Source organism: Pongo pygmaeus, chromosome 2, assembly GCF_028885625.2.
Source record: "Pongo pygmaeus isolate AG05252 chromosome 2, NHGRI_mPonPyg2-v2.0_pri, whole genome shotgun sequence".
NCBI lineage: Eukaryota > Metazoa > Chordata > Mammalia > Primates > Hominidae > Pongo > Pongo pygmaeus.
Window position 1 is genome coordinate 121,284,471 of NC_085930.1, and position 13,309 is coordinate 121,297,779.

The following is a 13,309-nucleotide window of genomic DNA, read 5'->3' on the forward strand; positions in this document are numbered from 1 at the left end:
CCACTTTACCTGTTTTTGTTTTTTAAAGTTAAAAGAATTAAATTGATGGACTTGAGAAATTCTGTAAACATTTCTCCTTCTGCCTCTGGTTGGAAATTTCATTTTAGTTCCCAAATTATTTATATTTGGATATTTTGAGACAGAAAAGCAAATATTGAAGTATATTACTTTGATTTGCTGTGTTTAAAGTATGCTTAAGAAAAATAATTATCAATTATATGTGGAAAAGTCTAGTAAGCTGTATGTAGTTATGAACATATCTGATTTAAAAACTGTATTTATTGGTGGGTAGTAGGGCAAGGTCAATATTGTGTTTTTTGTGTTTTCATTTTTAATTTGTTTAGTGTGTTGTCATCTTCTCCACATATAGCCTAACAGTGGTTTCAAAATCTGGCTCTGCCTATCTAGACATATTGGATTGGAGTATTCCAAAGTGAGGCTGGAGAATCATCTAAACTTTAGAAACCTTCCTGAAAAATCTGTCATAGAAAGTCTTGTTAATCTAGATTGCAAGGATTAGGTGAGCCAGTGAGTAATAATTACAGCTAAAATAGGGAGAAAATGAAGGTTAAAAGTGAATACTTTTTAGAGACTTTACTGTTGAAAACTTGGTTACACCTTGAATGCACTGAAGAGATCAGATATTTTGCAGTTGCATTCCCCAGCCAAAGTTTTTGAGTCTGAAACGTTAATGAAATGATTATTAGGAATAGATAGTAATGAGTAATACACACGTTTATGGTGTCTACAAATTATAAATCATTTTTATTAGTGGGTGTTTAATTTAAGGACCACTTAAAGCCCGAATAAGATCACTTGACACTGACAGTTTCCCTTTCCCCTTTTCTCTTCAGTTCTTTCTCGTTATAGGCCTTTCTCTTCTCATGTCACCAAATGGCTGAGTTGGTTGAGTTAAAGGGTACTAGTCTACCATAATGTCTTCAAAAATAAAATAAAAAGTGGGAGTAATTGTAGTATAGGTATCTATAGCCTCTTTTTTATGTTATCTTTGGGGATTAGAAAATTTGAGAATAAACAGTCTCTTTAATCATTTATTTAATGCTATACTTAAAAATGTAAATACAGAAATGTAATCAGAAAGGAAGCTTTCTACAAAAATAATTAGAGACCGTTAGAGCCAGTTGATTTTAAAAGAATACAAAATGTGAGAAGTCATCTCAAGATAATGAGCTATGTATTTATCAGTGACAGACTGACAGTTCAAAATCACCTTTATTTTATTAAATTTTTAATTGCAATGTAAGTTTTTCAGTTACAGAAATCTTCCAAATTATCATAATTTGGTTTTCATTGTGGGGAAGAGCATTAATGGTAAGTTAATACAGTTAAACTTTTGCCTAAGATTATGTTTGTCTCTACCATGTTAAAGTTTCATATCAAAGTAAGTTTAGTAAGTTGTATTTAGCAATACTGCTTTTAGGTTCATAAGCCTCAGGTCATGTCCCAGAAAATATGAGTATCCCAGTTAAGAAGTTAGACTGTACTCCCAGCATTTCCCCCTTGGCCTAGGTCACCATCTCCCTTGGAGAAACAAGGGCCAGTGCTAGAATGTGGGTGGTCATAGAATTTCTGATAGCCACTCTGAATCCATCATCTGTCAGTGGTCACATTTTCTATGGATGTCTTAATATTTGTATCCACTGTGTCTTTTGGATAAACGGTCAAAGTTAGGCTCTGCTTTAATACATCTTCATGTGAGGTTGTGTTACTTCAAGTTTTGTCATGAAATGTGCTTTTGCCTTGAGTTATTCCTGAAAGCTTCCTAATTGGTACCTGCTGGCTCACCTTTCAACATTGGGTTTCTTTTGCCCTCTCCAATGAGTCTTCTGAGCTTTATCCCTGAAGTCTTTAATTCCTGGGTTTTGTAAAAACTACAAAGAGACACTGTTAACACACCATTTTTGTTGAAAAGGCAAACAAAACAGCTGTTGATAAATAATATCCCCTCTATGAAGTTTAGGAAAGTTAAAATCATAAAAATTGTCCTTTCATGTGCTTTAAATATAGAAGTAGTCGTGGTGTCAGTATTTCTAGATTTACCTTTACTTCTTAATGAGACTTCTGCCTTCCTAAGTTAAATTGATTATGTAAAAATTCTTTTATTAATTGTAGCCAATATGAAGGTAGTATTTTTTACTTTTGAAGGTCTTGCTTACCATATAATACACCTTTGGAGTTATTTCTGAAACTAAAATGCATAGAAATAAAAGTTAAGCTGAAAACACAGAATTTTATGGTATTTGCTCATGACATTTGTCCAGAATTTTCTTTAACCATATTATTCAGATGGTGCAGCACTTATTTACACTTCAGTAAAAGAAAACAAAAATATAGACTTAGTATATAAATACATCGTTCAGAAACTATATGGATTTCCCTATAAGATTCCTGCTGTTGTTGTGGAAAAGGATGCAGTATTTATGTAAGTGGACTCTTAAATATATAATTTTATCATGTATTATTGCTACTATTTGATGGTGAATCATTATTTTCAGTTTTGAGATGGGACCAATAGACCTTTCCATGATGAGAAAATGAGACTCTATCTGTTCCTAGATTGTTTTTTGTTTATAACCTGTCTTGATTTATCTGTTATTGCCTTTTAGATTTACTGCTGGCCTGAGCCCTTTTTCAAAGGTTTTTGAGCTAAACTGTCTAATTGATTATGATACATAAATGACCAAATATGAGATCTAGACATGCTTTTAAAAGTTACCTGGCTGAGCACGGTGGCTCACGCTTCTAATCCCAGCACTTTGGGAGGCCAAGAGCAGATCACCTGATGTCAGGAGTTCGAGACAAGCCTGGCCAACATGGCGAAACCCTGTCTCTAATGAAAAATACAAAAATTAGCCCAGGTGTGGTGGTACACACCTGTAGTCCCAGCTACTTGGGAGGCTGAGGCATGAGAATTACTTGAACCTGGGAGGCGGAAGTTGCAGTGAACCGAAATCGCACCACTTCACTCCAGCTTAGGTGACAGAGCGAGACTCTGTTTCAAAAAAAAAAAAAAGAAAAAAAGTTACCTGATAGTCCAGGTGCAGTGGCTTGTGCCTAAAATCCCAGCACTTTGGGAGGCTGAGGTGGAAGGATTATTTGAGCCCAAGAGCCCAAGACTAGCCTGAGCAACATAGTGAGACCCCATCTCTACCAAAAATTTAAAAATCAGCCAGATGTGGTGGTACACACCTGTGGTTCAGCTACTTGGGAGGCTGAGGTGGGAGGATCACTTGAGCCTGGGAGACGGAGGCTGCAGTGAGCCATGGCTGAGCCACTGTACTCCAACCTGGGCAACAAAGCAAGACTCTGTCTCAAAAAAAAAAAAAAAGGTAACCGTATAAAATTGGGAGGTAATAATTACTGCCCCCTTCCCCCAGGTTAACACTAATGACATTTTTAATATTGGTAATCTTTTTTGAGACAGGGTCTCACTCACGTTGCCCATCCTGGAATGCAATGGCGCGATCTCGGCTCACTTCAGCCCCTGCCTCCCAGGCTCAAGCGATTCTCCTGTCTCAACCTCCTAAGTAGCTGGGACTACAGGTGCATGCCACCATGCATGCCCAGCTAATTTTTTTTCTTTTGTATTTTTGTAGAGATGGTATTTTGGCATGTTGCCCAGGCTTTCATTTTAAGTAGAAATTAGTAAAGCGTGGACATCATAATGAAAAGCTAATTCCTTTTTCCTTAATTGTTCAAATTTACTTCATAAAAGTGTTCCTTTTACATGATCTTGGACTGAATGAAAGAATGACTATATAAATGCTTGAGAATTTATCATATGTATTTCTTTCCAGTCCAGCAGGGTGGGATAATGATAAGAAAATAGGAATATTACATGAAAATTTTCAAACATTAAAAGCAGAAGATAATTTTGAAGACATCATAACTAAACCACCTGTTCGAAAGGTAACCATTTTAGTAAATAATCTCAATATTTAGACTTTAGACTAACCTGAGGGGAAGTCCATACTTTAAAACTGAACGTAGAAAGGCAAAAATGTCCTTTTCCATCTGGAGGGTTTCTAAGTATAATTTTGGTGTGTTTCTAATGTACAGTTTACATAAGGATTTGTTTTAGCAAAATATGAATCAGCTATTCAGCTAATTAAATCTTCGCCCTTGGCATATTTATATTAGCAATTGTTAGTGCAGAATCCACATTCTAATATAGTGCTTTGGAAATCAGAGATTGGCATGAGTGAATATGTGGATCTTACAGAGTTTGAATAGATAGAAGCTGTGAACTTGCCAACCTAGAGCTTGGCCAAGAGCCAAGAAAACATTGCTAGAATAATTCTGTTGGTTCTATCTATTGAGGCAAGTCTTGGATCTTCTCTCCAGTTAGTTACCCACATTAGCTCACAGCTATCCAAGAACTCAATTTTTTTTATATATATATATATATATATAATATTTATATATATTATATTTATATATATATATATTATTTTATTTATTTATTTTTTTTGAGATGGAGTCTTGCTCTGTCACCCAGCCTGGAGTAAAATGGCACGATCTCAGCTCACTGCAACCTCCGTCTCCCAGGTTCAAGCGATTCTCTCGCCTCAGCCTCCCGAGTAGTTGGGATTACAGGCACCCACCATCATGCCCGGCTAATTTTTTTTGTATTTTTGTAGAGATGGGTTTCACCATGTTGGCCAGGCTGGTCTTGAACTCCTGACCTCAAGTGATCCACTCACCTCGGCCTCCCAAAGTGCTGGGATTACAGGTGTGAGCCACTGCACCCGGCCCAGTGTTAGTCTTGACTCTAACGTATCAATCTATCCAATCAGATCCCAGAAGATACACTGCTTTCCTGTATCTTGATTTCATGCAGTGTATAATGTTCTATAGATAGAGATGTTTCTGAAAGTTCTATAAAAATGAGTATTTGCATAAATAAATTGACTATCCCTAATCTGAAAATCTAAAATGCTCAAAAATCTGAAACACTTTGAGCTCCAACATGACTCTCAAAAGGAAATGCTTATTGAAACATTTTGGATTTTCAGATTACGGATGCTGAACTGATAAGTATTAATGCAAATATTCAGCAATCTGAAACACTTCCACTTCTGGTCGCAAGCATTTCGGATGAAGGATACTCAACTTGTAGTACTTCTCACTGACTGACTTTAATCTTGACATATATATCAAGAAAAAATAATTTTGATTTAGCATATGAGTCTTCAGAATCCAAACACTCATAATATAAAGCATCCATCTTCTGTTTGTGGGTTATTGTTAATAATAAGAAAAGGTCAAATGAAAAATCAGTTGGTGCGGTATTTGGTTTGGATGTCTATTAAAAGAAATGCATGCATAAAAATAAAATAGCAAAAATATTTCGCATTCTTTTATTGAGCATCACCTCAGGCCGTGTTTAGGTTCTAAGTGCTAAATGGGAAGGAGAGTGACACCTATAGTAAACCAATACATAGACATCTGTCAAGTAGTGATAAGTGCTACAGAAATAAAGCAGGATGTAGGGAGAATGAGCGAGGGGACTGGGCTGTGAGGGATGCTGTATATGAATGATGGGGGAAGGTCTTTGATAAAGGGGGGAGAATGCTGAAGGCAGAGGGAACTAAAAGTGTACATGCCCTGAGGCAGAAATGTATGAGGAAGACAGAGGCAGGAAAGAGCTGTGGGGAAGGTTAAGCTAGTTGATGAGAGGCAGAATTAAGTTACTGTGGGTCTTTATCATTAGGCTACAGTAAGGACTTTAGGTTTCATTCTGAGTTAGATGGAAAGCAATTGAGAGGTTGAGCAGAGGAGTGATGTAATCTGACTTAACCTTTTAAAAGAATCACTGGCTCCTGGGAAGAAAATAGATTGGGTATGTGTTATACAGCAAGAATAGAAGCAGGAGACTTTTGCAATTCCTTTTCCTAGTTATTCAGCTCATAGAAGAGCCATTATGTTTTTATTTCAGAGAAACAAGGGAGAAGTTGCATTTCACTTAACCAGGATATTACTGGCCCTTTTAAAACACCCTAACTGCTGTTTAGCAAATTTTATAAGCATGATTAATATGCTTGTGACTCTAGGATTGTGCTGTTCAATACAGTAGCCACTTGCTTCGTATGCCTTTTAAATGTAAAATTAGATAAAATTAAAAATCAGTTCCTTAGTCACACTAGCCACATTTCAAGTGCTCAGTAGCCACTGGTGGCTAGTGACTGCCATATTGAACAGTACAGATATAGAACATTTCCAAAACTGTAGCTAGTTACTGGACACCTCTGCTGGAAGCCTTGGGAAGGGCAGCTCACGCATGTGAATATAAATATAGTATAGGTAATGTTCAAATTCTTGAACTGTTTTTTAATTAGTCCAATCTAGAGAATAAGTTATTGTGTTAGCATAATATATTAAATTTGCTCATTTGTGCATTGCTCATTTCAGTTTGTACATGAGAAGGAAATTATGGCAGAAGATGATCAGGTGTTTCTTATGAAGCTACAGGTATGAAATTATATCAGAAGCAGACTTAGTATGGTTAATGAGTAAACTGTTCTTGTGTGTATTTTCTTTAAAAATACACCAGTATATGCTATGAATGTCTAAACCAGGATTCTTTTGATTTTTTTTTTTTTTCAGTCCCTTTTAGCAAAGCAACCACCAACTGCAGCTGGAAGGCCTGTGGTCAGTATTACAAATTTTGACAAAATGATTAAAATGCAGTACATATTATTTTAGTTCTTTTTTCTTAATTATGTACATATTTCATATGGGTGTGCTTTGATACAAACTTGAATTCAGAATTCTTCTGTAATTTGTGAGATTTTAAAAGTGTAAAGATCTATTTGTAACGTTTGTTGTGTGTCAATACTCAGCCATTTATATGTAATTGTATAAATTCTCAAAACCGCCTTATGAGGCAGGACTGTTATTAGCCCCATTTTGCAGATGAGGAAATGGGAACCTTAGGGAGGACATTGTGGCTTGCCTGAGATTATAAAGCTAGTAGAATACAAGTCCAGATCGGAAACCAAATCTGACTCCCAAGCTTCTAACCATACATCATCACTCAATATGTTCTTTATTTTCTATGAGAGGAAAAATTCGTATGTTAAAATGTGATGGGTCTCTGTCTGGCATTCTCTAATAATGAGGACAGGATTGCTAACAATTTTGTCAATGGCTTGCAGTGTAAAAGTACCAGTAGAACAGGGGATAGTTGCAAAGTAATTTCTTTTTACAATAATAACTTTTGTGAAAATGAAAGTTTCAGGTTTTTATAATTGTATTTTCCTATTTTTACATAGGATGCCTCACCAAGAGTCCCAGGAGGCTCCCCGCGAACACCAAATAGATCTGTATCATCTAATGTTGCCAGCGTGTCACCCATTCCTGCTGGGTCAAAAAAAATTGATCCAAACATGAAAGGTACATCTCTTTCTAGGAGATAACAAGACAATACATTTTATAAGAGAAATAAATCTATCTAAAATTCCACCTTTTGCCATAACTATTTTCATTCTTGTGTAATATCTTTTAGGCTTTGTCTCTATGGATATATAATCTCATAGTTAACCAGATTGTAAACCATTTTACAGTGTATTTGTGATATATCATCATTTCCATGATAAAAGTTTTGTTATATTTAATCAATTTCCTGGTAGATCATTGAAGAAATTCACATTTACACTATAATAGGTAATCTGCAATTAACATAAAGAAAAAAACTATATGCATAATAGTTATTTCTGTGGGAATAATTGCCATAAGTGGGATTCGTAGGTCAAAGAGTTTATGTTTTTATGCCTTTGGATAATATTTTTTCAAATGGATTATTCAACTTTGCTTATCATCAACATTGAATGTTGCAATTTTACCACAACCTAATTAACATGCTTTAAATACTACCTAATAAGAGTTTTTCCCCTAGTATTTTCCTTCTATTTGTGTTTCTCTTCTGTGAATTGTTTATTGCTATCATTTGCCCATTTATCTCTGGGAACTTCTACCAGTTTTCATATAGGATTCTGTAACTTTTCCTAATATTTGAGGCAGTTTCTCAACAATTCTATATTTAAAGAATCCTTTTCAAAAGGGAGATATATATTAGTATATAACATCTTTTTGTTTAAAATACCTTTGGCCTTTTAAAAATAACATTCTAATTTTTAAATAATTATTTTACACTTAAAGTTTACTCATTAGAGAAATTACTCAGCATCAAAAGATCAAACTAGACTTGAATTTGGAATATAAAACTCTTAAATTTTAAGTTTATTCACTTTCTATGTGTGATTACTATAATAATAATTTAAGGAAGAATCTTATGTTTTGGCTAAAGCTTTTTGTTTTTTGATTTTTTTATAGCTGGAGCTACAAGTGAAGGCGTTCTGGCAAATTTCTTCAACAGTTTGTTGAGTAAAAAGACTGGCTCTCCAGGAGGCCCTGGTGTGAGTGGTGGTAGCCCTGCAGGTGGGGCTGGAGGTGGAAGCAGTGGTTTACCACCATCCGCCAAAAAGTCAGGTATGCTTATGGGGAGCAAGTCACTTTTTTAAAATAACCTAATAAGAGATTATATCTCATTATTGAGATATAATGAAGTTCACTCATGTAAAGTGTATAATTCTGTGGTTTTGGTATCTTTGCTAAGTTGGGCAGGCCATCACCATAATCTGATTTTAGAACATTTTTATCTCCCCAAAAGAAACCTTGAACCTTCTCTCTTTCCTCTGTGGATTTGTCTATCTGGACATTTCATGTAAATGGAGTCATACAATGTATGGCTTTAACAAATGTTTTTGAAGGTCATACATGCTGTAATATGTATCAATACTTCATTTCTTTTTTTTTTTTCTTTTTTTTGAGACGGAGTCTCATTCTGTTGCCCAGGCTGGAGTGCAGTGGCGCAATACTGCAGCCTCCGCCTCCAGGGTTCAAGTGAGTCTCCTGCCCCAGCCTCCCGAGTAGGTGGGATCACAGGCACCTGCCACCGTGCCTGGCTAATTTTTGTATTTTTAGTAGAGACGGTGTTTCACCATGTTGGCCAGGCTGGTCTCGAATTCCTGGCCTCAAGTGATCCGCCCGCCTCAACCTCCCAAAGTGCTGGGATTACAGGCGTGGGCCACCATGCCCGGCCTTCATTCCTTTTTAATTGCTGAATAATATTTCATTATATGGCTATACCACATTTCATTTATCCATTTACTGCGTGATGGACATCTGAGTTTCGTCTACTTTTTGACTATTACTAATATGGTGCTGCTTTGAACATCCATTTTTGTGTGGATATTTGTTTGTAATTCTCTTGGGTAAATACCTAAGTGGAATTATTGGGTTGTGTAGTAACTCGGTTTAAACAAAGGTTTTGAAGAACTGCCAAAATGTTTTCCAAAATGCTGTATCATTTTAAATTGTCATCAGCAGGTTAGGAAAGTTCATTTCTCCATATCCTTGCCACATTTTTATTGTCATCTGTTGTTACCACTCATTCATCTTCTCTAGATGCTAAATTTTTGTTGCTATTTTCTGTTTTACCGTTCTTATTGTCCTATGCCTTAAAAAAAAAAAAAACCTTTATGAGATTAAATGATAGGTGCCAGTTACACCTCCATTTGGTAACAGATCCACAATTTAAAATGAGGGAATTTGTTTTTTCTTGAAATTTATATTACTTTTATTTTTTAGACAGTCTCACTCTGTTGTCTAGGTTGGAGTGCAGTGGTGTGATCTCAGCTCACTGCAACCTCCGCCTCCCGGGTTCAAGCAGTTCTCCTGCCTCAGCCTCCCAAGTAGCTGGGATTACAGCAGGGTTTCACCATGTTGGCCGGGCTGGTCTTGAACTCCTGACTTTAAGTGATCCTCCCGCCTTGGCCTCCCAAAGTGCTGAGATTACAGGCGTGAGCCACCACGCCGAGCTTGAAATTTTTAAATTAAGGGTTGTTTATATAACTTAGTGTGCTAAATAAAGTTAATGAAAGTGTTAGCACTTTTTAAATGAAGAGATATTGGTGAAAACGATACTTTCACTTATATCTAAATCTTGTTTTTTTTCTTTTTCTTCAATGTAGGCCAGAAGCCTGTCTTAGATGTTCATGCGGAACTAGACAGAATTACACGAAAACCAGTTACAGTTTCTCCCACAACACCTACATCTCCTACGGAAGGAGAAGCTTCTTGAAGATACCAAATAAAGCCATTTATTCTGTTTTCTGGGATAATGTAAACATGCCTCTGCCTTTTCCTTCAAAAGTGGAATTAGAAAGCTGGAGTGCTTCTTCAGATGGACTAAATTTATGTCGTGTGTGTGTGTGTATGTGTGTGTGTGGTTACCCATTTTTTAGAAGGAGCTATACAGCAGAAAAATTCTACATTATGTAGGATTGCTGTTTGCATTGCCATTTTGCATAAGAAAGTAATTTTTGATTTTGAAAATCTCAAAACTTTTAGATCTGAAATACAACCATGTGATCGATTATATTCTAAAGGCTATTTAAAACGTAAAAGGATTTAGGGGAAGGGCAGAAAACATGCAATTTGGGCATTTGACTGACTTGGAAGTCTAAGCTTATTTTAGTTATAACTATTAAAATCATTTTTAAAAATTTGTTAGTTTTGCTGACAGAGAAAAATCGTCAGTTGTCAGATTTTGCACACCAAAATAAATGTACCACCACACACGGAATATGCTAAGAAAACTATCAGATAGCGTTTGATATACTAGTCATTGTCTCAATCACTGATCCTGTAAGTTGTCATCAAAATATGATTTAGAAATATTGGCCAAGGTGTTTCTTTAACTGAGAAGAAAAGAAAGCACACTGCCTAAATGTGTAAAAGAAAAATGCAGAGGTTATTAAAATGTAAAGAGGTAACAATCTTTGGATTTGTCTATACATATATATATATATATATATATGGCTTTGCCTTAATATACCCCCTTTTTTGTTTGTGACTTTCAACTGTAATCAGTTAATAAAGTATTTATTCTCTGCATTCAGGTTCAAATAACTTGTTGCATTCTCTTATGTTTAAATTTACATGTGTCAGCTAATAAATGAGATTCATTAATACAGTCATCCCTTGGTATCCATGAGGGATTGGTTCCAGGACCTACCTCAGGTACCAAAATCTACAGATGCCCAAGTCCCAGATATAAAATGGTACAGTATTTGCATATAACATTCACATCCTCCTGTTTACTTTAAATCATCTCTAGATGGTAATACCTAATTCACTGTAAATGCTATGTATATACTTATACTGTATTGTTCAGAGGAAAATAACAAAAAAGGTGCCTGTTTAGATGCAATTTTTTTTTTCAAATATTTTCCTTCTGCGATTGGTTCAATCCATGGATATGGAACCCACGGATACAGAGGGCTGACTAATTTAAAATGTTTGACCTAATTAATAATATTAAGCTTTCTGACCTTCTAAGAGATAAATGAATACACACGTGTATGTATATGAGGATAAAATGGTGTTCATGGACATACAAAAATTTATGAAAACATTTTGTCTGATAAAATATTTGAGATAAACAATGCCAGTGATAAAATCTTTAGTCCAGAAAGGGTTCCGCAAAAAGGGTGGTGTAGATTCTCTCTAAATCAGTACTTGATGAAGTAAGTGGAACTAATGATAAAAGGAAAACTGCAGACAGTATTTGGTATACTTGGATATATCTGCTACCTTGTTTGCATGCATAAACCAACTCATTCTGTGTGTGTGAGACATTGAACATGTACTAGAAAATCCTTGAAATTAATTGTTGTTACTTCAATTTACTGTAATTGTTCACTCTGGGACTTAGTTTAATCTTAAGACCTTGCATAGATCATGTTTAAATCTGAAACCTTCACGCCTGTAATCCCAGCACTTTGTGAGACCAAGGTGGGTGAATCACGAGGTCAGTTCAAGATCAGCCTGGCCAACATGGTGAAACCCCGTCTCTACTAAAAATACAAAAAATTAGCTGGGCGTAGTGGTGGGTGCCTGTAATCCCAGCTACTTGGGAGGCTGAGGCAGGAGAATCGCTTGAAGCTGGGAGGCGGAGGTTGCAGTGAGCTGAGATCCCACCACTGCACTTCAGCCACAGTGACAGAGTGAGACTCTGTCTCAAAAACAAAACAAAACAAAACAAAACAAAACTGAAACCTATTTTTGTACAATTTTTTGCAAGGAAATTTGTTTGAAAACTATTTGTTTTTAAGCAAACTTTATTGAAGTATACAATACAGAAAAAATGTACAAGTGTATGGTTTGAAGTATCACAAAGTGACCACATATAACCAGCACCAAAATAAGCAACAGAACATTACCCAGCACTTACAGAAGCTTCCAGTGTGCCCCCTCAGTCAGTATCCCCACCCACTAAGTAACCACTGCCTAACTTACAAATACGCAGATCAGTTTGGCTTATTTTTAAGCTTTATAAAAATTGAATCTTACAGAGTTAATATTATTTTAGTGCCAGGTATCTTTCAATATCAGGTTTGTGGTTCATTTTGTTGCATTTATCAATAGTTATTGCAGTATATTATTCCATTGTGCAAATATAGTATCATGCTATAGATAGGTATGTATTAGTTTCCTGTTACTGCAGGAAATTACCACAAATTTGGTTGCTTAAAACCATACAAATTTATTATTTTACCATGCTGGAGGTTAAAATTCCAAAATAAGCCTCACCTGGTTAAAGTTAAGTGTCAACAGAAATGGCTTCTTTTTTTTTTTTTTTTTTTTTTTTTTTTTGAGGCTCTAGAAGAGTATCTGTTGTCTTTTTTTTTTTATTTTGAGACGGAGTCTCGCTGTGTCACCCAGGCTGGAGTGCAGTGGCGCGATCTTGGCTCATTGCAAGCTCCGCCTCCCGGGCTCACGCCATTCTCCTGCCTCAGCCTCCCGAGTAGCTGGGACTACAGGCGCCTGCCACCACGGCCGGCTAATTTTTTTGTATTTTTAGTAGATATGGGGTTTCATCATGTTAGCCAGGATGGTGTCGATCTCCTGACCTCATGATCCGCCCGCCTCGGCCTCCTAAAGTGCTGGGATTACAGGCATGAGCCACCGCGCCCGGCCAAGTATCTGTTGTCTTTCTTTCTGGCATCTAGAAGCTGCCTGCATTCTTTGGCTCTTGGCCCCCTCTCCAAAGTCAGCAGCCTAGCATCTTCAACTCTGCATCCATCACATCACTTTCATTCTGACCTCCCTGCCTCCCTCTTGTAAGGACTGAAGTGATTAAATTTGCCCCCCCGAATAATTCCGTATACTCTCCCTCCACACTTTAAATATTTCACTGCACTCTTGCTTGCATTGTTTCTGA

At 36.3% G+C, this 13,309-nt stretch overlaps 1 protein-coding gene across 1 annotated transcript in view; it reads left to right on the forward strand.

Annotated features, from left to right (window-relative positions):
- The window catches only part of DYNC1LI1 (dynein cytoplasmic 1 light intermediate chain 1), a 45,228-nt gene extending 34,236 nt beyond the window's left edge, over positions 1–10,992 (forward strand). Inside the window, exons 7-13 of the mRNA XM_054481526.2 lie at positions 2,308–2,443; positions 3,819–3,930; positions 6,433–6,492; positions 6,628–6,672; positions 7,296–7,416; positions 8,356–8,511; positions 10,056–10,992. Coding sequence (XP_054337501.1) covers positions 2,308–2,443; positions 3,819–3,930; positions 6,433–6,492; positions 6,628–6,672; positions 7,296–7,416; positions 8,356–8,511; positions 10,056–10,165 — 740 coding nt within the window. The 3' untranslated portion in view covers positions 10,166–10,992. The remainder of the gene's footprint in view (positions 1–2,307; positions 2,444–3,818; positions 3,931–6,432; positions 6,493–6,627; positions 6,673–7,295; positions 7,417–8,355; positions 8,512–10,055) is intronic.
- Positions 10,993–13,309: the final 2,317 nt, after the last annotated feature.